Source organism: Gracilinanus agilis, chromosome 3 (assembly GCF_016433145.1).
Source record: "Gracilinanus agilis isolate LMUSP501 chromosome 3, AgileGrace, whole genome shotgun sequence".
In the NCBI taxonomy this organism is placed as follows: domain Eukaryota; kingdom Metazoa; phylum Chordata; class Mammalia; order Didelphimorphia; family Didelphidae; genus Gracilinanus; species Gracilinanus agilis.
Genome location: NC_058132.1, coordinates 33,543,768 through 33,569,337, shown reverse-complemented (window position 1 = coordinate 33,569,337; position 25,570 = coordinate 33,543,768). Strand labels below are relative to the sequence as shown.

General features: G+C 52.6%; 1 protein-coding gene across 1 annotated transcript in view; it reads right to left on the bottom strand.

The window, feature by feature from the left end:
- Window positions 1-10,945: 10,945 nt before the first annotated feature.
- Window positions 10,946-25,570, bottom strand: part of PLCH2 (phospholipase C eta 2) — a 256,194-nt gene continuing 241,569 nt past the window's right edge. The window contains exons 15-21 of the mRNA XM_044668648.1: window positions 25,232-25,339; window positions 22,281-22,405; window positions 21,322-21,406; window positions 20,659-20,805; window positions 19,461-19,540; window positions 11,199-12,219; window positions 10,946-11,010 (exon numbers count right to left, since the gene is read on the bottom strand). Of these exons, the coding sequence (XP_044524583.1) occupies window positions 10,946-11,010; window positions 11,199-12,219; window positions 19,461-19,540; window positions 20,659-20,805; window positions 21,322-21,406; window positions 22,281-22,405; window positions 25,232-25,339 (1,631 nt within the window). The remainder of the gene's footprint in view (window positions 11,011-11,198; window positions 12,220-19,460; window positions 19,541-20,658; window positions 20,806-21,321; window positions 21,407-22,280; window positions 22,406-25,231; window positions 25,340-25,570) is intronic.

Genomic DNA, 25,570 nt, shown 5'->3' with positions numbered 1-25,570 from the left:
TCAATATACTGGTATTGAGTATAAGGCAGAAGGTCAGGGGGTTCCTTAGTCTTTTCAAGAGAGAAAAGGAGGTTGAGGCCTCTGAGCACCTCGGTGTCCTGTAGGAGGCGAGGCATGCCCGAGGGCCAGCAGGTTCCTTCCTTAGCTTTGGCCCCAGACCCCAAACACGTGAGAAACAAGGCCAGCCAGTCAAAAGGCAAAATGTCCAGTGTCGGGTGATTGGCAGCGCGAGCCGGCTGGTCCCCCCTTCCCGAGTCTGGAAACTAGAGGAGCCCACAAAGAGCAGAGCCGGCCAGCTTTCACGGACGACCGCCAGGAGGCGCCCCGCAGCAGCCCTGCACCCGGCTGGCTGCCTATCTGCTGCGCTTAGCCCGGGCTTGGCGAGAGGTGGGCGGGGGCGAACCATACGGAGAGGTTTCCTCCCAGTTCCCAGCCTCGGGTCAAGCTTTCTTAGGAGACACGAGTTGGACAAAGCCCGTTATTAAAGAGAAAAGGAACTTCCTCCCTCTCTGTCTCTCTCGATTGAGAAGTTGGTATGTTGGGGGCAGCTGGGAAGCTCAGGGCACGGAGAGCCAGGCCCGGAGTTGAGGTCCTGGGTTCAAATGTGGCCTCAGGCACTTCCTGGCTGGATGACCCTGGCCTCGTCACTTGACCCCCGTGGCCTAGCCCTGACCGCCCTTCCGCCTCGGAACCAATGCGCAGAATGGATTCTAAGACGGACGGCGAGGGTTGATAACTGGTGGAGATGGTGGCGGCCTGGACATCAGGGCATGGTCTGGGGCAAGGGCTAATGCCGTGCGCGTTGCCCCTGGAACCACCTTCCCCAGAAGCCCGTCCCGTTTCCTGGCTCCGTTCCCCGAGTCGCCCTGCCTTTTGCTCCTCCTTCCTTCCTCCATCCATCCTCCCTGGCCATCAGCCTCCTCTGTGGGGAGCCCAGGAGTGACCCGGAGGGAGGGAACAACCTCCCATTTTTATCTGCAGCCGGAAGACATAGACAAGACTCGCACCCAGGTCTTCCTCCCGACTCCAGGACCAGCCTTCTATGGCGCGGACCGCACCGCCTCTCTGGCTGATCTCCGTGGCTTTCTCTCCCGGTATTAATTGCCATTCAAGGGCCGGAACTTGCTTACAGTCCGTCGCACAGGGAGTAAACTGCTTTCAGAGCTCGAACCCAGATCGGGGGGCCTCCTGATTCCGCGCTCTGCCTCTGCGGGCTAATGACTGGTTCAATGTCTAGCCTAAGAGCCCACCGCCTGCCGCCCCACCCCCACCCCGGCCGTCCTGCGGGGCTGCGTCTGCCGCGGCCGCCAGTCTGTCAGGGCTGGAGGGGATCCTTGGTGGCGTCCCCGCAGAAACCGCCAGGGGGCGCACGGGAGACGCCAGGAGGACTCCGGGGCAGGCAGACCCCGGCCCGCTCTCTAAATGCCTGCAGCTGGGAGCAGCCGAGTTCTAGGGGCCGGACTCGGGCCGGAAGAGCAGCTCCGCACCCCGAAATCCCGCCACAGGCCAGAGAACACAGAGTCCGGGGCGGGGGGCGTACGGGGACGGCAGCCAGCCGCGGCAAGCCGACCTCTCCAGCCCACCGGAAGCTCCGCTGCCCTGCGGCCGAGGTGTGTGTGACAGCCCTGGGCTGGCGGGCCGAGGAAGAACTTGCCCTTCTCCCGCCCCGCTCTGGGCTAAGCTCCCCCCGGGGGCTGGCCCCGCCGCCGACCCCGCAGCTCCTTCCGATTCCCCAGCCCTGGGTCGGATCTAGGGGTCCTCCCGGCCCCTCAGGCTCTCAGAGGCTGCAGACAAGAACGGGAATTCCTCGCCTGTGGGCCATGCTTTGTTTTTAGCGGGCAGTCTAGGAAGGCGATAGAGTATTGGCCCATTTTCCAGATGAAGGGGAGGGAGCGAGGGGCACCAAGACCCGGGGCTATGCCCAAGGAGACCAATTAGAGCGCTTGCAGGTGTTTGCCCGCGGTCCCTCCCCAGGCAGCCCGCCAGAAGCGGGGGAGGAGGGGGCTCAGGTCTCTAGGACTGATTCCCAACCCTGTCAGCAGAGTCACGTTCCCCAGGACTCAGTACCCCTCAGCGTCCTGCCTCAGCGGTACCTCTGTGTCCTAGGAAAGGCAGCCTATTTCCTGGCCATCGGACCCCTGCATGAATTCAGTCTGCCCCTGTTCTGCCCCGACCTCTTTTAAACGTGGAGGAAGTAAGAGTGACGCTTCTGCTATGGGAACGGGGCTTTAAGAAGCAGGAATTCTTGGGGGGCAGCTGGGCCGCTCAGTGGATGGAGAGCCAGAGCTAGAAACGGGAGGACCTGGGTTCAAATGTGGCCTCAGATACTTCTTAGCTGTGTGACCCTGGGCAAGTCACTTGACCCCCATTGCCTGCCCCTTCTGCCTTAGAACCAAGACACAGTATGGATTCTAAGATGCAACCAAAAAAAAAGCAGCAAGAACTAATTCCATTTGTCCCCTGGAGCATCCACACAAGCACCCGGAACCCAGCCATCCCTCCCCAGCTGACTTCGTAGGCCAAGAGAGAAGAGCCCAGCTGTCCGTCCAGCTGTCTGTCTGTGCATCTGGCTGGCTGTCTGTGTATCTGTGTGTCCAGCTGTCAGGCTGTCTGGCTGTGCAACCCGCTGTCTGTCTGTCTGTGTGTCCAGCTGTCTGTCTGTGTATCTGTCTGTGTGTCCAGCTGTCAGGCTGTCTGTGTATCTGTCTGTGTGTCCAGCTGTCAGGCTGTCTGTCTGTCTATGTATCCAGCTGGCTGACTGTCTTCCCTGGGCTTCCTGAGCCCTGGCAGAGGCCATCTTTATTCTGTAGGATCCTTGCTGTAAAGAAGGCTGTTCTGGGCTCACTGCAGCCCGTTTGGGCAAGGGGAGGGGCGTCCTCTGACATTGTGGAAGTGGGACAGCCCTTCCTGACCTCCCAACTGCCCTCTCATCGTTGTTGACACCCAAACCTCGCCCTTCCACTCCCCAGGAAGAATGGGGAACCCAAGAATTGGGGGAGGAGGCACAGGAGGATTCTGGAGCTCCCAGGAAGTCACCCTCCTCTCACTGCTGTCAAGGCAGGGGGCATCTCTTCACCCATCACTTGTACATAGGTAGAGCCAAAGGGCTGAGGAGTAGGGGGACATAGCAAAACAAAGCTGCCTGTCTTTGAAAGTTGAATACCAGGACCACCTCCTACGGGAAGCCCTCCTAGATCCATTCCCCTTTCTCGTCAAAGAGGGGGAAGGTTCTTAAAGTCAGACCATATGAGGTTGCTCCCTGAAGGAAATGAGATGTTTTAGTCTAGAGAAGCAGGTAGGTGTCACATGAAAAAAAAAATCTCCAGGAAGACCTGAGTTCAAATTTGACTTCAGACACTTAACTAATTGTGTGACTTTAAATTCTGCCTCAGTTTCTTCATCTGTCAAAGGAGTTGGAGAAGGAAATGGTGAACCACTCCAGGATCTTTGCCAAAAAAACCAAAAACCTTGTTTGCCTCAGTTTCCTCATCTGTAAAATGGACTGAAGAAGGAAATGGCAAACCACTCCAGGATCTCTACCTAGAAAATCTCTGCCAAGAAAACCCCAAATGGAGTCATGAAGAGATAGAAATGACTGACCAGCTTTGGAGGAGAGGATCCTCAAGGAGGATGCAGCAGCTTCTTTGAGAATCTGAGGGGTGAAGGAGGAGGGTTAGGCATGTTCTCTTGCCTTGGAGATCAGAACCAGAAACTGAGAGGTCAGAAGGGAGGGAAGAAAGAAAGGGACACATTTGAGCATGAGGGTCTAACCAATAGAACTATCTCCATGTGGAATGGAGGCAGTGAATTCTCCCATTTTGGGGGTCCGTAGGTAGAGGCTGGATGACCATACGCCTGATAGATTGCATAGGGGATTTGTGATTAAGCATGGGTTAGACCACTTCCATCTCTGAGATTCTTCCTCGTGGGCTTCAGGCTGGTATAAAAATTGAGGCATCAGGGGGCAGCTGGGTGGCTCAGTGGATTGAGAGCCAGACCTAGACGGGAGATCATGGGTTCAAATTTGACCTCAGACACTCCCTAGCTGGGTGACCCTGGGCAAGTCACTTCACCCCCACTGCCTAGCCCTTATCCATAACTCTTCTGCCTTGGAACCAAAATACAGGATTGAGTCTAAGATGGAAGGGAAGGCTTAGACACACTCTGGGCAGAGCTTCTCCCAACTGCTGCACTGACCATCTGGTCATTTTGCCCTGGATCCATGTCTGCCCAGTACCGAACCCTAAACTGAGCCTCGCCCTAACCACTGGGATCAGACGCTCTCAGCCGAAGGACCAAAGCCAGTGCTCAGCCCCAAACTCTATCTGTCCCAGCACTAGGAGAAGCATCCCAGACCCAAACCCAACCCGGACCAAGAGGAATGTCCAATTCAGGTCAGCCCAGAGAGGAATCCCAACCAAAGCCAGTCCAGAGGGAAATCCTAAACCTACCCAGTCCAGTGCGGGGTCCCAAACCTAGCTCAACCCAACCCAGGTACCACATCGAATGTGAGCCGGCCCAAATCAGGCCGGAGCCCAAAGCCCAGCCGCCATTGAGAAAAGTCAGAAACCAAAAGGTTGAATGCACTTTATTGGAGTCATTTAAGAGCTTACAAATAGGGTTTTAAAATGTTTCACTGTACAGAGGAAATTCTTATACAAATAAAGCAAGATGGGTAAAAAGGGGGGGGGGTGACCCTGGGTCCCAGGAGAAAGTGATTGCCCTCTCCTGGGCCTGGGGTAGACGTGGAAGCCACTGTGGTCAACATTCTCCCCACCAAGAAGGGCTAGTGTCTTCATGGTTTCTCATTGTCCTGAACACACACACACACACACACACACACACACATTCGTTCGAACATACCCACACATACACATGCATGTGTAAGTCCATACACATGAGGTTAAAAACAAAGGTAAAAATTGGGGATTGGAGAAGGATAATTTTGGATAACTTTCCCTATTCTATACGGGTGTCTAAAAATTTAAATATATACGTATATAATCTCATTTTAAAACACATGAAAACCCTGGCATGGCAGTGCAAACATGGAGAGGCCCCAGAGCTCCCCCTCCATGCTTTATGTACAGCAGCATTGTGGGGCAGCATCCCCTCCTCCAGCCCAAATCCTCCCTCTATTTGAGCCAGGGGGCAGCAGACTTCCCCAAGGGAATGCCACCAATAGTGAAGTCCAAGAATCCCGCATCCTCCTCCTCCTTCTTGCCTTGATGCTGCCGAGTGAGCCCCACAAGCCCATCAAAGGGATCTCGGGGCGGGTAGAGTGGGCCGAGGTTCAACGCTTCCCCAGGCCAGCCCAGGTTGGGGAAGGGGGCTAGTGCTAGCATGCAGGATCTCACCCAGTGGGCCAGGCATGGTTGCTGAGAAGTTGGACGGAGAGGGCTGGGGGGAAGAGAAGGGCGGGCCTGGGCAATGCAAGAGCGGCCAGTTCAGTGGTGAGGCTCCAGAGCTGCCTCGGCCCCGGCTTGAGCCCAGAGCAAGGACAGGTCAGGGGGAGGCAGGACCTTGGCGGGGGTGGACACATGGGAGTAAGAACACTTCTCAGTCTTTGCAGCCCAAACCCCAACGCCTCTCCCTGGCTGGGCTTCCTTGTCCCCCAGTTCTGGATTAGAGTTTCAAGACAACAGGGCCCGAGTGTGAATCTTCGGTGAGGCCCGGAGTGAACTTAGATGGGGGCATAAAAAGAGCCAGAGAATCCACGCACACCTCCCGGCTCACAGAGCAGGCCCCCTCGGGGTTACCCCGTTCCTCCAGGGGCCCCTGGACCCCCAGGCCCTGGAGCCGCTGCCTCTCCTGGGCCTGCCGGGCCCGCGTGGCGATATAGCGCACTCTGCTCTGGCTCCGAGAGGAAGACCTGCGGAGGAAGCCGGGCCCCTGGCCTGGGGTGGCCGGCCCAGCGTCCCCCTCTTCCTCCTCGTCCTCTGCTGGCCCCAGGCTGGTGGGGGATGTGATGTCGCCGGCCAGCTGGAAGCCAGTCAGTCTCCTCAGCTGCTCGGTCAGCTCGTCCCGAGGCCGGGCCTGCAGCCTGGGTGCCGGGGGTCTCCCCGCTGCAGGGGCAGGAGGGGGCCGAGGGCCGAAGCTTCTGCTGATGCTCCTGTAGGTGCTCTCGAAGCCAGGGGCAAAGTCGTCCGACGTGAGGTCGCCCAAGCTCTTGGACTTGGCGGCGGCCCCCATGTCCTGAGCCCGGGGCCCCAGCGAGGAGCCCTCTGCCCGGAGGCCCTCCATGTACAGCCTGCTCCAGGTGGGCCTCCGGCGGAGAGAGGCCAGAGGATCCTCGGGTCTCCGGGCCAAGGGCCGGGGCTGCAGCTCGTCGGGGGGCGGCAGCGGGGCCGCCCCGGCCCTCAGGTTGGGGTTGGACTTACTCTTGGTCACGGTGGGCAGTTCGGCCCCCAGCGAAGCCGCCGAGCGGGGCCACGGGCCTTTGTGCGCCGCCAGGCCCCCCAGCTTCTCCCGGCTGCCCGTGAAACAGCCCAGGTTGGGCAGGCTTTTCCTCACCAGGTTGGGCATCGACAGGTCGATGACCGTGTCGTTGGACGACATGCTGGAGGAAGAGGACATGCTGTCCCGATGGCTGCCTGGCTCCAGTTTGCTCCACAGCTGGTCGCTGCCCGTGGCGTCCGAATAGACCGCTGCGGCGGGGGACTGTCCGGCCAGGGCTCGCCGGACCACCAGGTGGTCCAAGGTCACCTGCCCTTCGCTCTTGGCCCTCCTCACCACGGCAGGCGGGCCGGCCAGGGCCCGAGCCGGGACCGGAGGGACACGCGGAGGGACGGCGCTCCCAGGCCGGCGGGGCCCCTGGGGGTCCCCCGCGTTCCCCACCCTCTGAACGGCCCCATCCTGCTCCTCTTGGCAGCCGGAGGAGGAGGGATCCGGCAGGAGGCCCTGCCCGGCCAGGGCGGTGGGCAGTGCCCCCTGGCCCCCCTGCTCTCTGCCCTCGCTCTGCCTGTCTCCTTTCAGACTTCCTTCGACGCCGGCCGGCCCTGGAGCTATCAGTCCACTCGGGCCGTTGGTCCTGGGCCCCGCGGGGAGGGGAGAGCTCAGAGGGGTGTCGGAGCCCGCGGAGCGGTGGGACCCTCCCTCCAAGTGGCTGATGGGGGCGGGGGGCCGAGGGGGGCAGGGAGCTGGGGATGGCGTTTCCTTGGCAACGAGCGGCTCCTCAGCGATGGTTTCGAGGCTGTACAAAGAGGAGACTGATCTCTGGATGGAGAACGAGCGGCCATCTGGAGAGAGAAAGGCAGCATCACGTCAGGCCCCGGGTGAGTGAGAGCACACATTTCAGGGTTCAGCCCTCAAAGCACCCCACAACAGAGGAGTTGGGGTGATGGACAAGGCACAGAGCTCTTATGGGAGGCGGTGAGGGACCAGAGCCAACACACAGAGGAGGAACCCACCCTTTCAGGCTTGCATCGTCCCCTCGGGTCCCTCCTCGCCCCCTCCAGCCAAGAACACACACACACACACACACACACACACACACACACACACACACACACACTCTCTCTCTCACTTCTAGCATGCACAGAGAGAATTCCATGCTGATTTGAAAACCAGCTCAGCCGGATCCCCCATGCCCGTCTGGCCAGCATGCTCAGGGCACGCCAAGCCCCTGAAGGGGCTCAGACGTGGCCTCTGGGGATGGGGAGCCGGGACTCGGAGGAGCCCCAAACCAGAGCAGGCGGGGAGGAAACATCAGGGGCAGCAGAGTGCGGAGGTGTCATGGCGAGTTACCTGGAAGTCTCTCGGTCCTTTCAATTCTTAACTACAGAGATAGAGTGTGCATGTGGATGGGAGAAACCGTAATTAGTTGGGAAGATAAGACACAAGTGGGAAACTGAGGCAGGGCAGGGAGGAAGAGAACTAGGAAGAAGAGTGGGGGATTTTATCAAAGTCCCCCCCCCACCCCCATGGAAAAGTTTGCCCAACCAGAGCGCTGATGTCTAGAAGGTTTTTGGTTTTTGTTTTCAATCGAATAAAAATTTCCTATTGAGCTTTGTACGAGAACTGCCAAAGGACCAATTAGATGTCATTACACAGGGACCCTAAGGCTTCCGGGGCACCCTCATTCAGCCACTTGGGGGTAGAAATAGTAGGAGCCTAGTTGTGATCAGCTCATCCCTTTCCAAAGGTTGAGCCAGTTCCTGAGCTGTTAGAACAAGTGTGCCGAGTTCCCCAAGAACACCGGAAGTCGGCCTCGCCACCTCGAGTCAGGGAAATCTCTCTTTCCAGCCTGATTAAAGAAAGCAGTGCTGGGTGAGCTCTCGACAAAGCGGGGTCTGCAGCGGAGAGAGGGGGTGCTTAGTGCTTTCCCCGCCTCGGTTCCCGGCCCCCAGGCAGTCAAGGGAAGGGGTGTGATCCGGAATGTTGCCCTACATCTCCATCTTCATGCCATGCTGGTGGCTTGTGATCAATCCCTCCTACCCACTGCGGCCAGAGATGGCAGCCCTTCCGGGAAAGAGAAAGCCAGCAAGCAGGAATACACCAAATCCTGAGGGGAAATTGGAGGCCATTCAGAAATATAAGCAGCAGAGCAGGGTGTGGGGGGGACACTCGAAATTCTTGTTCCAAGAGGAATAGGCAAAGGAATCAAGAGTGGAGCTGGGGAGGTATCTGGGAATGTTAACAAGGAATTTGGGGGGAAAGCGGGGAGGATGACTCCCAACTCTCCACCTTGAGCCAACTTCCTCCTCATTTCTGCTTTCTGAAATTCCTTTCTGAGTAATCCTAGAAGTGACCAGTTCCATGACATCAGGGGCTGATGGAATTCTGGGAATGTGACCCGCTTCCGTGGGGATTCCATGCAGGGTTAAGTTTGGCATGAGAAAAAGACATACTCAGTGCAGAGAGGATGAGAACCATCATAGAGAAGAGGGATTCGACTTGGTCTTCTTGGCCCCAAAGGGAAGAATTAAGAACACCGGGGAGAAGGTATGTTGTTGATCATTTGTTTCTGTCGTATCGGACTCTTTGGGGTTGGCAGAGATGCTGGAGTGGTTTGCTGTTTCTTTTTCTAGCTCATTTTACAGATGAGGAAGTGGAGGCAAATAGGGGGAAGTGATTTGTCCACATAGCTAGAAAGTGTCTGAGACAAGATTTGAACTCAGGAAGATGAGTCTCCCTGACTCCAGCCCTGGGGCTCTATATCCTCTGGTACCACCTAGCTATCCAGGGAGAAGGGACAAAGAGGCGTATTTTCTGTTCATCGAGGAAAGATGTTTCTAACAATCAGAGCTCAACATAGACAGCTTCATAGGGAGGGAGGGAGCTATCCAGTGAGGACAGACCAGTCAGATCATCAAATTTGTCCCATTTCTACAGCACTACAAGATTCACAAAATATCCTCTTCAGTGTGACTATGAGGTAGGCATTGGCGGCATTGCCATCCTCATTTTACAAATGGGGAAACTGAGGCTCTGAGAAAACATTACACAGCAGAACTGGGACTTTTGACTCCGAGTCATCCTAGCAGTGGCACAGAAGAGGGGATTCCTGCACTGGGTGGGAGGTTAACTAGACCACCATAACTTCTGTCTTAGAATTGGTACTAAGTACTATTAGTTCCAAGGCAGAAGAGTAGTAAGGACTAGGCAATTTGGATGGAGGACCCCAGGGATGGAGCCTGGAAGGGAAGAGGATGTGACCATGAAGGAAGGGTCCCAAGGAGAGAGCTTGGAAGGGAGGGAGGTGGAGCACTGAAGGGAAAACCCTGAAGATGGCACTTTGAATGGCTTTGAATGACTTGACTGGAGTCATACAGCTAGGAAGTATCTGAGGTCAGATTTGAACCCAGGACCTCCTGTCTCTAGACTGGGTTCTCAATCCACTAAGCCACCTAGTTGCCCTTAGACTGCTGTTTTCTAAGGTGACAATTTTTTTCCTTCCCTGGTAAATTTAAGCAAGGAGAACGCATACAGAGCAAACATATCCTTATATATTTGAGGGCTTTTTTCCAGTTAGATGTGAAATATATCCCTTCAAATCCCAAGAACTTTGTGGATGGCATGGGCAGCTCCAGTCCCAAAGCCTGTGCCCGAGAGAGCAAGAGAAAATGAGGTTCATTCGAGCCATTTCACTTAGAGCCATGAATTCCTCTCATTCAATTAAACCTCTTCAGCTTGACAGTTTTTGTTTTCTCCCTGAGCCCTCTGCCTAGAGAGGTGGGCCAGTGACCCTGAGGAAAGCTTCATAGGAATCTCAGTTATTTTGGATTTCCCTTGGGGCCTGACCCTTCCAAGAAAGTTGAGAGAAAGAACTTAAGGGCAGACCCTTGAAGGAAGGAGAGTACCCCGGAGGGAAGATCTTGAAAGTATAGTCCCGAAAGGAAGGCCTCAAGAATGGAGCCTCGAAGGGAAGACTGCAGTGATGGAGCCTCAAAGGGAAGAGGATGTGACCATGAAGGGAGGGTCCCAAAGAGAGAGCTTAGAAAGTGGGGATGGAGCTCTGGAGGGAAAGCCCTGAAGATGGCACTTTGAATGGCAGAAGATGTGACCATGAAGGGAGGGTCCCAAGGACTCTCTCCTTGGAAGGTGGGGAGATGGAGCTCTGAAGGAGGGGAGTCCTGAGGCTGGAGCTTTGAAGGGAGGATGTGACTGTGAAGGGAGGGTCCCAAGGAGAGAGCTTGGAAGGTGGGGAGATGGAGCTCTAGAAGAGGGGAGGTCCTGAGGATGGAGCCTTGAAGGAAGGAGGATGTGACTGTGAAGGGAGGGTCCCAAGGACTCTCTCCTTGGAAGGTGGGGAGATGGAGCTTTGGAGGGGAGGTCCTGAGGATGGAGCCTTGAAGGGAGGATGTGACTGTGAAGGGAGGGTCCCAAGGAGAGAGGCCCTGAGGATGGAGCCCGGTGACAGTCCTGCCCCAATCTCAGGCTCTGGTTGGTCAATCCAACTTGAAAGCAATTCCACATGGGTTTCCACAGAAGGATGACAATGGCCTCATGGTGGGTAGAGAACAGGATGGCTCACAGGAGGAATAACGACCAGGGGCAGAGCTACGGAGCCTAATCCAAGCAAAACCAAAAGCCAAACCGGTACAGGAACACACTGGAACAGAAAAGGGTCCCGACAATCCCAAAGAAGCTCTGCCCGGAACGTCTTCACTACCCCTCGGCCATGCTAAAGGTGGGTGGGGGGACGATGGAGACGGACACGGTGGGGACCAGTAAGGGTCAAGAAAATCTAGTCTTACCAGCAAAGATTAGAGAGGATTTACTCCGAATCTCCTCCAATTTTTGAACAAACAAAGCATTCATTTCCCTCTGCAAGGTGCCCACCGGCCTTCGGGCATTCTCGGCCCCCCTGAGGCTCTCTAGGCTGCTGGAGTCCGAGGACACGGAGCCACTGCCGGCAGTAACCAGGTTCGCAGCGCTCCCGTATCTCCCTCCCTTGGCCCCGTGGCATTTAGACAAGTTTCTGCTCTTCCTTGCCAGGGCCGCCAGGGGCTGCCCATTGTCCAGGGGGGCTCGGACAGCTTCGTGGCTGCTGTTGCGGTTGCTGTTGCTGTTGTTGCTGCTGCCACCCCCGGGGCCAGGAGTGAGCGAGGCAGGCCGGGCGCGGGGCTGCTCGCCGATCCCCCAGGGTCTGAGGCCCAGCCTCCCGATTCCTCCGAGCCCCCCGCTACACTGCTCAGGCCGGGGGGCCTCCCTGATGGCAGGCCCCGGGCAGGGCCGGCAGCCGCTCCACTGGCCCTCGACCTCGGGCCCTTCGCAGGAGCCAATCATGCACTTCATGCAGCTGGCTGCCATGCCGGCCGGCCCGGAGCCATCCGGGGTGCCCGGCCTCTCACCCGGGGAGCCCAGGCCCAGGAACCTCTCTGACCTCCGGGGGGGCTCGCTCAAGGCCGGCCCCTCGGCTGTGTGGCTCTGGCTTCTCCCTGTCCCAGGACCCTGGGCCTTACCTTTGGGCCCTCGGCCTGGCCCCTCAGGAAGGGCTCCGGGGGCTGGGGCTGCACTCTCAGGCTCGGAGTCAAAGCGGGGCTGGGAGGTGTCCTCCCCGGCCCCCTCCGGGCCGTTGTCTTTGGTGTCCATGGTGAGTTCAGGAAAGCCCTTTTTACCCTTCTTCTGGCTCTTGGTGGGCGCGCTGGCCGTGCGCCTCAGGAGCTGGCCGCTAATGGAGTGTCTGTTGTGGAACTGACCAGCAGCATGACTGTCCAGGGACGCCTGCTTTGGATTTCTGAGAAAGAGGCCTTTTAAGCCCAAAGCCTGTTTGACCTGCAAGAGAGAGAGCCCCACATAATACGCGGCTGCCGCCCGCCCTCCCCGACCTGCTCGGACAGGGGAAGAGGGAGGAAGAAGGAAGATTCTCGGATCCCCGAGCTGGGCCGGAGGCAGCACCCCGTCAGAACCCTGCCAGGGGCTGGCAGCTCAGCGGCATCTACTTTCGGGGAGCGTGGGGGGGGGTGGGGAGGGGCGATCCGAAGCAGCCCCCTCGGGGAGCTGGGAGGGCACCAGAGACGCCCCCCAGTGCTCACCCTCCTGAGCCTCGGAGGAGAGTGGAAGGGCCCGGGGCTCGGATCTGTCTCCGTCCCCGCTCCCACAAAGTCTGGGGCTGGGGAGAGGAGACAGTCAGGCCGGGAACCTTTAAGACACCCTCAAGCCAAACCAGAGCACCCCCATCCCCCGCTCCACGGTCTAGGGATGCAAGGATGACTCCCGCCACTCCCCGCAGTCCCCATGCCAGGAATGGTAAGCATCTCTCAAGGACAGCTTCTCTATGAATAGGTAGCAGAGGGCACAGCAAAAGCCAGGGGCCGGGCGCTGCGGGAGGGTCCCTCTAGACGTCGGCCGGGCGGCCAGGACTCCTCCCTGTGAGGAGGCCACAGCCAGGGTAGAAGAGCCCACCCAGGCGGCCTCCAGCATCCCCATTCTAAAGGAAAGCCGCCCTCCCCCTTTCATTCCGGGTTCACCCTAGGCCACCGCCCTACGAGGTCACAGCAAGAGCTGAGCACGGGCTGAATTTTTCTGCCATCACCAAAATTCATCAGGACCAGGAGTGCCTGAAGAGGGGCCAGAGGGGAGATGGGCTGGGCCACTTAGGCCAGTGACCCTCTGCCAATCCATAGAGGAAAAGCAACAAGCTCCTCTTGGATCCAGACCATGTACTAGGGGGCTTCATCAAAGAGGGGCTGAGCTTGTGAGAGAGAGAAAAAGAGAGACAAAGACAGAGAGAGACAGAGGGAGAGGGGAGGGAGAGAGAGAGACACACACAGAATGGGGGAGAGAGAGAGAGAGAGAGAGAGAGAGAGAGACACAGAAAGAGACAGAGACAGAGGGAGAGAGACAGAAGAAGAGGGAGAGGGAGAGAGAGGGAGGGAGAAAGAGAGAGAGAACGAGAGAGAGAGAGAGAGAGAGAGAGAGAGAGAGAGAGAGAGAGAGAGATCATAGCTGGGTGTTCAAAGCTATGGACAACCTGCTGAATAGTTGGACAGCACTTAAGCATTCCTAAAAACATTCCATGTGTACTTGCCAGCCTTTTCAATTGCAAGTGAAGCAGGTTGTGTTGTGTTGTTGAGGGTTTTTTGGTTTGTTTGTTTTATTTTTTTTTGGCAAGGAGGAAGGCCCCTGAGAAGGATGGAGGAGGTGAGAGATGACTACTTTAGGTCTGTCTGCTCTCCAAATCCCCCTTCCTATCCACCCACCCCAATACCCAATAGGCTCCAGTCTGTCCAATTTCAGTTTATTTAGGGTCCCAGGAATCAAATTTGGAAGGGACCTATCAAAACATCTGGTCTTACCCCATTAATTTTACAGAGAAGAAGATAGAGATCCAGAGATGGGAAGGGACTTGCCCAAGGTCATACATAGATGGCAAGTGGTAAAGCTAGGGGTAGAATTCAGGGATGAAAGGTGATTCCACTAATACTTAGAGATGCATAGAAGGCTGGGACTAGAAGGGACCTAAAGGGACATATAACTGTCCTTCCTCTCCCTCCCCATCCCCATCATCCCCATTCTTTTATAGATAGGAAAGTGAGGATTCTCAGAAAGAGGGATACCTTTCTCAGGAAGAGGAGTGACCCTAGATGTCTTCTTGGGCACCTCTGACCTTTGCAATCAGTATTAATTGGCTAAGTCCTAGCTACCAATAGGGAGCTGTCCAGTGTGAGAGAGTGTGTGAGGTTGTGTGTGTGTGTGGTGGTGGTGGTGGAGGGAGATTTCATCCATGGATATCCCAAGAGTGCCAGACCTCCCACTGGTGGCTCTAGCTTCCTCCATCATTTCTCCTTTCCCCTCCTTGCCAAGCATGGTGGGCTTAGGGCCAGGTATGGATGGCTCACCAGAGCCATAAGCCAGGCCCACTGCCTCCCAGCCCAGAAAAGCTGGTGCTCTGGACACAAATTGGAGGGACCAAAAACCTGGTAGGTGGCATCAGCCTGGAGACAATCCAGAGAGATTGGCAAGTACCCAGAGTTACTATTGGGAGATGAGAGTAACCAGCATCCTTGGCGAGTGCTTGCAAAGTTCAGATAGAAAAAGTTTAGAGCACACACACATATACACACGCACACACGCAAACTCCCATCACAGACAAAAACATTAATGAACACCCATTTCCCACCCTAACCCACCCCCCTGCCCCAGGATGGGATGGGTGTGTGTGGCGAGGGCCCATGGGAGGACTGGCTCCCAGGGAGGGCATCAGGGACAGTCAAGGAGCCATCATGCTTGAATCAGCTGCCTGATTCAAGAGCCCAAATCCAGTGCAAATTTGGTCAAAGGTCACAGGAACGTCATTTAGAAGAAGATCCAGAATGTCAGCTTTGAACTGGGCAGAAATATTCCACCCCCACCCCCTATCCCAGGCAAAGGGCAGTCAGTGGAGGGACCTTTGTGAAACTGGCCTCAGGAGCTTACACCCACTGGTTTGAATGAATGGAAGAGCCAATCAGGGTGAATGTCCTGGGTTGTAGGGACCCAGGGAGAATATTTGAATGAAAGATTTCTTTTCTTTCTGGGAAAGAAAAGGAGAGAAAGAGAACAAGTGTATATGTATGAGAGGGAGAGGGAGAGAGAGGAGGGAGGGAGAGAGAGATTGAGAGGGAGGGAAGGAGAGAGAGAGAGAGAGGGGGGCGGGAGGGTGAGAGGAAGAAAAAGGAGAGAGAAGAGAGAAAAGAGAAATGGAGAAGTAAGAAAGAGGAGGATAAGGAAATCAGAAGAGAGACTGAAAAACCCAGAGGGAGAGGAGAAAAAGGAAGAATGATAGAGGCAAAAGAGAAAGTGTGAGATACAGAAGAAAATTTAAGAGGAAAGAGAAAAAGAAAGTTATGAACAAAAAAGAGGAGAAAGGAGAGATATAAGGGAGAGAGGGAAGGAAAGGGAAAAGAAGGATGAGAGGAAAAAGAGAGAAGAAGAGGAGATACAAGAGAGAAAGAGAAGCAGAAAATGAGAAGGGATGACCAGAGAGAGGACAAGAGCAAAAGATGACCCCTCAGGGCCTTCCATCCTGGACCTGCTTCATAAATGGATGGTTTTCCGGCTCCAGATGGCCCCACCATATCAAGGAATAATGTCACAATCCATGTCACATGAGTTGAAGAGTCAAAAATGTCAATGAGGAGGCAGAGGAGGAAGAAAGGGAGGTGACTAGTCTGAGAGGCATGCAGGTCAGCCGGTGGCGGTGGCGGTCACTACACCTTCCTGAGACAGGTCGGGGGGTACCTTCAAGGCTCCTAACCATTCTCTGCTTCTAAAAGTAGACTTTGGACGCAGAGAAGCCCACTGTAATACCAAACAGACAAAGTAAAGGCAAATCAGACAGCAACAACATTGGGGGGAGAAGGAGAGTTGGTCAGCACACCTGGAAAGAGCCCCACAATACAGAGAAACCACAGGTGGGGACAGGGTGGGGAGGGAGGAAGGGAGGGAAGGAGGGCAGAAGACATGGCATAAGACATGGCCGACATGAGCAAGAAGGAATGAGAGAGGCAGGGAATATTCTGCCCCAACACCATGGATCAAGATCTGGGTTTGAAAGAAAAGGATGAGGACCCTAAACTTTAGAGCAGGAAAGGATTTCAGAGATCATCATGGCTAGCTCCCCCATTTTATGGATATGGAAACTGAGTCCCTCAAAAAACAAATAACTTTTTGATAGTCATTGTCTAATTTGCCTCAGCCCTGCTGTTCCCATCCTAGGTGGGCATTTCCCAGCCATTCAGGTGGGTCTCCCGTCAGCTCTGGCCATTACTTCTGGAGATGGATGGCAAGAAAGGTCACCCTGGTGACTGATGACCTCAATGGATTCATATCTACCTATAAGTCTTCCCCCCACTCCCAGAGACCAGGAGACCAGATCAGGGGAGCTGGAGAGCTAAGAGGGGCTATGGCTGGCTCATCTGTGCCTCTCTGCCCCTCTGTTCTAATCATCTGCAATTTGAGGTTTTGCCTCCATCGCTCTCTCTTCCCCCAACTCTCACTGCGTCTCTCTGAGGCTGTGATGGGGACAGGGGACAAGCAACGACAAGAATACACACGAGGAGAGGAGCTGAGGAAGGAAGAAGGAGAGCCGGGGAAATTGAGGCAGCTACTCAGGAACGGGGAGGGGGGAAGGCGGCAGAGAGGTCGGAGGAATGCAACAAGGGGCCTTAGACATAGAATTAAGAAACAAAGCACACAGGGAGGACAGGGAGGAGGAGAAGCGCCCACCCAGTCACAGGGACATGGCTGCAAAGACTCAGCCATACCCAGAAGTCCTCCTGTGACCCACAAATCAAAACAGTCCCCAGCACAGCCTTGACAGGGGGGAAAAGAAAGGCAAGAGGGAAGGGGGCTGCCAGGGGACCTCCCATAGGTGAGGTCAGGGGATGGGCAAGCAAAGAGGAAGTCTGGGGATGGATGTGATTATGAGGATGAGGAAAGAAGGAAGAAGGAAGGGAAGAGGGAGGGAAGATCAAAGCCTTTAGGAAGGGAGGAGAGGGGAAGGGAAGAGAGAGGGAAGGAAGAAGAAGAGATGGAAGAGGGAAGGGGGCTGTGAGGGGATCTCCCATAGGTGAGGTCAGGGGATGGGCAAGCAGAGAGGAGGTCAGGGGATGGATGTTATTAGGAGTATGAGGAAAGAAAGAAGAAGGAAGGGAAGATCAAAGCCTTCAGGGAAGGGAGGAAAGAATGAGGAGAGGGCAAGGGAAGAGAGAGGGAAAGAAGAGGAAAGGCAGAGATACTGTCAGGGCCATGGGGGAGGAAAACTGAAGCCTTTGATTGCATCCAGTGCAAGGAGTAAGCCAGATAAATCAATCAGATTGCTTGGCTCAGCCCTCTGGACCTCAGAAAGAATCAGGAACTGAATTCTATGTACAAAGAGCCAGAGGAGAGGCTTCAAGCACACACTTGGCCTCTGTTTAAATTCCCTGATTCCCAGGGGCTGCTCTGTAGCCTCTTGGGCCATGGGGGAGTGCTGAGGCTTGATGCTCAGTTGGGTCAGGGGGCTTATCCTCATCCATCCATCCTCCCTGGCTAGAGGGCACTGGGCCATCTGATGGAGATGACAGACGCTTCTACCAAGGACACTTAGTCTAGGCCGTCACTACCCAGAAGGCCTGATGATCAAAGGCAGATCATACACCTTCCTTTCTAGAGCTGAGACAGAGGAAAACATGAATGAGCAAACAAAGGGAGAAATGAAGGGAGAAGAAGGGAGGGAGAGACACAACGAAAGCCCTTCCAGAAGTGGACGGGCTGGGGATGGGGTAGGAGACAGAACATTCCTCAGGGGCCCAGGACCCTACATTAGAACTCATTCTAAAGCCTGGACTGGTGAGTAAAGTAATAACTTGCTCTGGTCAACTAAAAGAAAAATGGGCACCAATAGATGTAGGGCCCTAAAGAGGGGTAACTACCATTTACTCTCCTCCCCCAGGACCCCAGGGTCCAGGAGTCCCTTCTGCTAACATTTCCCATACAGTCTTTGAAGTAGCACTGCCCTCCTGTGCGGCCTGACCTCATTACAATGGGATACCAGAACTTTAAATGCTGTATATATTTCATGAGGCTATCAGGCTCCAGAATTCTGGAATGTCAGAACGGAGAGGACCCTTGGAACACAGAACAACAGAGCTGAGAGAAGCCTTAGTGCACAGAATTTTAGAGTTAAGGTAGAGACCTGAGGGGCTTTGAAGGGTCTTTGTGACCACAGACAGAAGGAGGGACCTACCTGTCATAGATCGAGAATACAACATTATTGCCATACTGTATCTCCCCATTAATGTGTAGCACCCTTGAGGATGGACATGGTTTCTCCCTTTCTTTGGATCACCAGCACTTAGCTTGAAACAGTGCTGGGTACACAGAAGGTACTTAATATAAGCTTGATTGACTAACTGACCTTAGAATATAGAATGCAAGATTTTGAATGAATGATTTTGAGACAGCTGACAAAGTTTCAAGAGGGCATGGTTAAAACCCTCCAGGGAGAGTTGGTTTGGCAGTGAGGACACTGCCCCAGACATCCCAAGCATTAGCCCAGCTTCCCAAAGCTAGCGTGCGGGCAACCCCCAACCTTTTATCGACTCCCAGGAGGTGAGGAAGAGCTACAGGAGTTGGGAGCCTGCCCTGAACTCTCTGAAGGACAGATGTTCTATTCTATCTCCTCAAAGTGAAGGGAGCTGAGACCTAGAGAATATCTCCTAAATGGGGCGCCTTTAGGACAACCCAGAGAGTTCACTGGGTTCTTCATTATTTTCCTTGACATCCTCCATCTTTTGTTCTTCCAGATGTACTTTGTTATAATTTCTTTTAATCCAATAAAAAAGTTTTTTGGGTAGTTTGATAGGTATGGCACTGAATAAGTAGATTGATTTGGGTAGGATGGTCATTTTTATTATATTAGCTTGTCCTACCCATGAGCAGTTAATTTTTTTCCAATTATTTAGATCCCGTTTTAATTGTGTGAAGTGTTTTATAGTTGTGTTTGTCTTGGCAGATAAATTCCTAAATATTCTATATTGTCTAGAGAGATTTTAAATGGAGTTTCTCTTTCTAACTCTTTCTATTGAGTTTAAGTTCGTTGTGTTCTTGAGTTAGCCAGGTGACTTCATTTTAGCACCATCTTGCATATCAAAGAAGAGAAACTTTCCTTTTTTTACTTTTGGTGTCCATAATTCTTTGTATGTTGTTTTCCCCATTGGAATATGACCTACTTGAGGGCAGGGACTGGTTTTGCCTTCCCTTATAGGGGTGAGTACAGCAACTAGCACTTAATAGGTACTTAAAAAATCCTTGCTGATCGACTAACCTTCTGATCTGCTGTTAAAACCCTCATCTTGGGGGCCTGTCTACTTGAAAACCAAGACCTTCAAGGAAAGAACCCCAAGAGTGTATCAGCTTGGGTCACCCCCCTCCCCACAACCTCCTGACTGCATCACTGGGAAGAAGGACTGGGGTCTTTAGGTCAGTCATAGCCCAAATCCCAACAAGAAAAATCTTCCAAAGGCATCCCTGTAGTGGCCAAAGGTACTCACCTTACCGGAGATGTCATTGATAGCTACGTGAACAAAGATGGAGGCCTCTTCCATCCCTTCCAGGTAGACATGCCGATAACCTAAAACAAAAGTCATAGATATACATAGATGTACAAGGGAAGTGGGGGTCTTTCTGGCCACACGAGCCCTTGTTCTACGCCAAGAACCATGTTAGGTGCTGAGGACTGAAAGAGAAAATATACAATGGTTCTTGCCCTCATGAAGCTTCCATTCTTCTGGGCTACAGCTTCTGAATAGGACCCTGTTCTGGGCAGCTCAGGCCCCTCACTGATGAGCTGGACTGGTCTTTGGAAGGTAGACACGGATTATACTCAGTGGCAGCACCTGCCCAAACTTATCATCCACTGGCAAAGCCTTTGAGATCCCAGGGTGACCTGATGCCACGATGAAGCTTTTATTCCCCAAATGTCAAAAGAACTTAAAGAAGGCCCCTCAGCATGCTGACTGAGCTTCCATGACAAATTTAGGGGAGGGCATGGACAAGCATGACACAGGCAAATAGGGCCAGGTTGCAATCTGCCTTGGTGGAAGGCAGGGATGTCAAACTCAAATAAAAAGGGGGGCGTCACTAGACTGAACATAAGGATCCCTGCATGCCACCTACTGACTTTAGCTTTAAAATATGATGCTATATACATTTTTTTTAAACCCTTGTACTTCGGTGTATTGTCTCATAGGTGGAAGAGTGGTAAGGGTGGGCAATGGGGGTCAAGTGACTTGTCCAGGGTCACACGGCTGGGAAGTGGCTGAGGCCAGGTTTGAACCTAGGACCTCCTGTCTCTAGGCCTGACTCTCACTCCACTGAGCTACCCAGCTGCCCCCTGCTATATACATTTTATTGTCTTTTGTTTATTATTTATTATTTAAATCTTTCTCCATTACATGTTAATCTGGTTTGAGCTATTCTTAGGAATTTCATTACCCAAGGTTTGACACCTTTGGTGGAGGCAATCCCCACAAGAGCCATTCTTGGGCATATTGGCATGTCTTTGGCTGTTAGTGATCTCTCTTTCCATATTTGTCTACTTACATCTTGTATCCCCCCATTAGAATATAAGCTTCTTGAGGCCAGGGAGCCTTGTTCATCTTGTCTTTGCATCGCTGGAATCTAGCCAGAGCCTTAGCCAGAGTTCATGGGATTGGCCATTGCCCAATAACTTCAGAATGGAGGACCTACCTGGCATCATGCTGTTGAAAGCCAACGTCCTCTGCCCGATGAAGTCCCGCCCAATGGGGTCATGATCCCAGACCAGGAACCGTACCAGCGCGATCTCTGGCATGTGCACTGTGAACACCAGGGTCTCCTCCCACATGGGGTTGAAGCCTGGAGGTCAGAGAAAGGTAAGATGGACTTGAGTCCAGAGGAGAAAGCAAGTTCCATCTCTGTCTCCCTCCTTTTCCAGGGTATCTCTACATTCTCTTTATTTCCCTTTAATCTTGTTCTTTCATACACCAAAAATCTACAGGAGCCCCCAAGCCCATTACCATTCATTTCAAAAAGAGGAATGAATGACTTTGTCTTTGGCCAGAATCATTGGAGCTACTTCCTTCCCTCCCTTTTCCCACAGCCTCAAGACTAAGAATATAAAGGGAAGTAAGTGGCCCTCTGAGTCCCTCTATTTCTCACCATGACCAGAAAAGGAAGGAAGAAAGAGGGAGGCAAGACGGCAGTCAATGTCAGGCATTCCCTCCACTCTCTCCCAGTTCAACTTTGAGTTAAGGTTAGGGGGTCTTCTTATCTCTACTCCTTTGGGAATTCCCTCCTACAGCACATGGGAAAGGGCCCTCTTCCCACATTTCGACACAGGAAGGATGGAGAGTGAAGGGAAGCTATGCCCACCGTTGTCATCGACGACCCGGGTCTGCTCCTTGTTACAGTCCACGGGTAACCCGATGATCTCGACTTCCACAAAAGGGTCAATGATCTAGAAGGCAAACAGGAGAATGGGGTGGTGGTAGGTAGCTTGGGAGGGCACATGGTTAAGCCTCCTATCTTCCAAGAAATCCCTATGCTGCATAGTTATAAGCCTTAATTATAAGTCATATCAGCTGCTGGGTGGTAAAGTGGAAAGAGTCCTGGACCTGGAATCAAAAAGTCTTAAGTTCAAATGCAACTGTAGGTGTTTTCTAGCTGTGTGATCCTGAGCAACTCGCTTACTCTATCTGCCTCAGTTTCCTTACCTGTAAAATAGAATTAACCATGGCACCTACTCCCCAAGACTGCTAGGAGAGCTATGTAAAGTACTTTGCAAATCGTAATAGTTTTATATAAATGTTTATTATCATTATCATCACCACCATCATTATCATGTCTGGAAAGGCCCTTGAAAACAATAAAGCCCAAACTCCTCATTTTCTAGGTAAGGAGACTAAGAGCCAAAAAAAAAAAAAAAAAAAAGGAAAAGGACTTCATCAGCATCACATTGGATCTTAGTGATAGGAACAAGATTTGAGCCCATGGAGTTGGAAGGGACCTCAAAGGCTGTCCCATCCAATTCATTCTGGAAAGAGAATTCCCCTCTACAAGACACCCATCCAGTAGTCTTGTAACCTTTGCTCGAAGACCTCCAATGAGGAGGTTCTCCTAGAGCGATCCATGCTGTTTTCCCCAACAATTCAAGATATCCACGCCTCCTTTCTATCAACCAGACCTTCCTACATCTTTCTGACCCCAGGATATTGGTTCTCCCCATTACGCCGGGCTGCCTTTTTCAGCTTGTCCCCTAGCCCACACTGCTCTTGCCCGATCTCCTCCTGACCTGTTCATCTGCCACACTCTTGTCCAGCAGCCCCACTTACCTCTCCTCGGTCACCCAACATGGAGTCCCGTGGTTTGGGGAGCTGCTGCCCACTGATAATTCGAAGTATCAGCTGTTTCTTCAACTGCCCTGGGAGAGGGTCTTCAGAGTTGGGATTGAAGACACCTAGTAGAAGATGGAACCAAGAGAAACGGAACAGAATGTTCTCTCTCTAGGCCAAGGACTCCAATGGGGAAATTGGGAGCAAGGATCTCTTTCCCATTGGATGGGATGCCCTTCCCTGGAAGACTGTCCCACATGACTGAGGGCTTAGTCAATCTGGGGGTCAATCTGGCTCTGGGGGCTCAATCAATCAACCAGTCCTACTCATCAAGCATTTACTAAGTCCTTACTCTGTGTCGGACGCTGGGGGGTATAAATAAAGACATAAACATGGCCTTGGACCTCAGAATCTCACATTCTAAAGGGACAGACAACATGCAGATAGTTTTGTATAGACAAGAGAGGCACACACATACATACTGTTTAAACGAGAGGCAAGGCACCAGAAGCTGGGGCAGGGAGTACTGGGAAAGATTTCCTGCCGAAGGTAGGGTTTGAGCTAAGTCTTGAAGGAGGCCAGGGAAGCCATGAGGCAGAGTTGAGGAGGGAAACACAGTATTTCAGGCCAGCCAGAAGGAGTGTAGTGTACCGGGACACATACTGGATTCAGAATTTGGAGAGCTGAATTCAAGTCTTGACACTATATGATCTTGGGCAAGTGCCATTCCCTCTTTGGGCCTCAGTTTGCTCATCTATAAAATGTGGGAGCTGGACCAGATAATGAGCATTTATAGGGTACTCTCATATTTGCAAAGTGCCTTATATCTATTATTTCAATTGAGTCTCACAAGCATCTTGTGAAAGGGATGCTAGAGGGATTATTAATCTCATGTTATAAATGGGGAAACCAAGGTTTGGGGAATTTCAGTGGAGGCAATGGGAATCAGTAGAAAAAACACTGGAGTCAGAAGACCTTTGTTTAGATTTTATTTTTGATAATGACTACCTGTGTGACCTTGGGCAAGTCACCTGGATCTTGCTTTCCTCATTTGTAAAATGAAGGGGTTAGACTATAGGGCCATTGATGACCCTTTCAGATCTAGTTTTATGCTATGGCCTCACAGACCTATGTTTCTTCTTCTGAACATGGTTGGATTAAATGGCTTCTGATGTCTTTTCTAGGTCAATGATTTCTTGACCTCCATGTGCCAACTCAGTTTACTCTTTTGTACAATGGATGGATTGGACTAGATGACTTCAAAGGTCCTTTCTCTCTCTAAAGCTACAATTTGCCCACAGTCAAATGACCAGCAAGTATGACAGGCAGAATTTGTTGTCAGAATTGCAATCAATTCGTTGATTGCAAGTCTAGCCCTTTTGTCTCTATCTATACCCACCTGTTTAATCTATCTTTAATATCCTATTATTCTCTGGCTGTGTATCCCAACCCCTCAAGAAGAGGAGACCCTGACTTGAGCAGATGCCCCTGACCATGGTCTTTCTCAATACCAGCCTCCGTCCCAAGCCCATTCATGAACATAGCCCTCTGGTGCATTGCTCAGTCTAAAAGAGGGGCAAAAACTCCCAGGAGGCCGAGAACACTCCTCTGGTCAGTTTGTTCTCTGGGGGCTGATGGGGTGGACTCATGAGGCTGCATGAGGGACGGGGGACCTTGGCATAGGGAAGATAAGCAGACCTAGTCCAGCCTGGTGCCAGGGAACAAGAATGACAAGTCCCAGGATTCTATTAGCAAAGAAGGCTGGGAGCTGGCAGCCGGCAGACTATGGAGGACCAGGCTGAGTGGTTTTGAGAGAGCTAGATGTGAACGCAGGATCCCCTTCAAATATTGTCATCCAGCCTATTATCTGTGGCAGCCATTGGAGCAGATAAAGGGTTTTTAAAGTCAGAGCATGAGGGAGGCAGGAGCAGAAAGAGAGGAGAAATGGAATTTAGAATAAAAAAATGCCAAACATCATTTTCTTGATTCAGGTGAGGCTGAGAGAGGAAACAGTAAATTCAGAGAATGTGAATTGGTGAACAGAAAGATTAAGATGTAGCACACAGTCTTCGGAGCATCCATCCTTCCATCCACCCAGTCCTGGGTCTGTCAGGACAGTCTCCTCATACCAGAAGGCTAGAAGAACACCTCCCAATGCTGCCACTGGCCTGCTTTCCCCACTAAAATGGCCCCAGGAGCAAGAGTGCCAGCTACCTCTTGGATGGGTATCATCCAACGACTTAGATTAGATTGCAGGCTCCTTGAGGGCAGGGCCTTTCTTTTGCCTCTTTTTATAACTCCAGAGCTTAGCCTAGCACTTGGTACACAACTGGTACTTAATATATGACTGACTAGATCCAGGTTTTGCTTTTCAAGCTCCAGGCTTCCTCGAGTGTCCCAGATCTATTTCTATGTGCATGCCCTGTCTCCTCCAATAGAATGTAAACTCCATGAAGGCAGGTCATAGTTAATTTGTGTTTTTGTACCTCCAATGCCTGGCCCTCAGAAAGCATTTCATCAGGGCTGTAGAGTTGAATTGAATTCTAAATATCCAAAGAACAAGCTACTTTCCGCTTTCTTAATGATGTTTTTGAGTTTTCCCAGCAAGGACCTTCTTCCTGATATCTGCTTTTAGAGTGTGACTCACTTTCCCCCTTTTCATCCTTCTAGATATTAATTCCCCATGTTTCCATGATTCCCATCCCCTTGTGGCTGCCCAGTATTGACTCTTAAATTCTTAGGAGACAGCGTGGCCCTGCTGCCAGAAACCCTGGGTTTGAATCCCACCTTTGGCATTTCCTACCCAAGGAAACTTTGGGCAATCCTTTTACCTCCCCAAGGTACCATATCTTCATCTGTGAAATGAGGGAGTTAGACTCAATGGCTAGAAGGGCCTTCGAGTCTATGATTATCTCCCCAAACAAGACCCACCCAGGGATGCTTTCTCTTACCTTGACACATGCATTGGGGCTTGAGGACATAGCCACAGTTGCCATTGGCATTGAATTTGGCGCGGTTCAGCTGGAGCATCCTTCCCTCTGATTGGTAGTTGAGGGCAACTATGGGGAAAAACATGACTGAGTTCAATCCTGAGCCTGACCCAGCTGGGCACAGAAATGACCAGCTTCCCTCTGGTAGAAGTTAAGGCTGGCAAGGAGCTTGGGCAACAGAGCCCCAGGAACCCAGTGCATCCTATCCATTCCAGGGAAACTCATTGAACCAACATTTTATAGGCTCTCAGTATTCCAGAGAATGGGAAGAAGGAGGAAAACATTTATTATGCACCTACT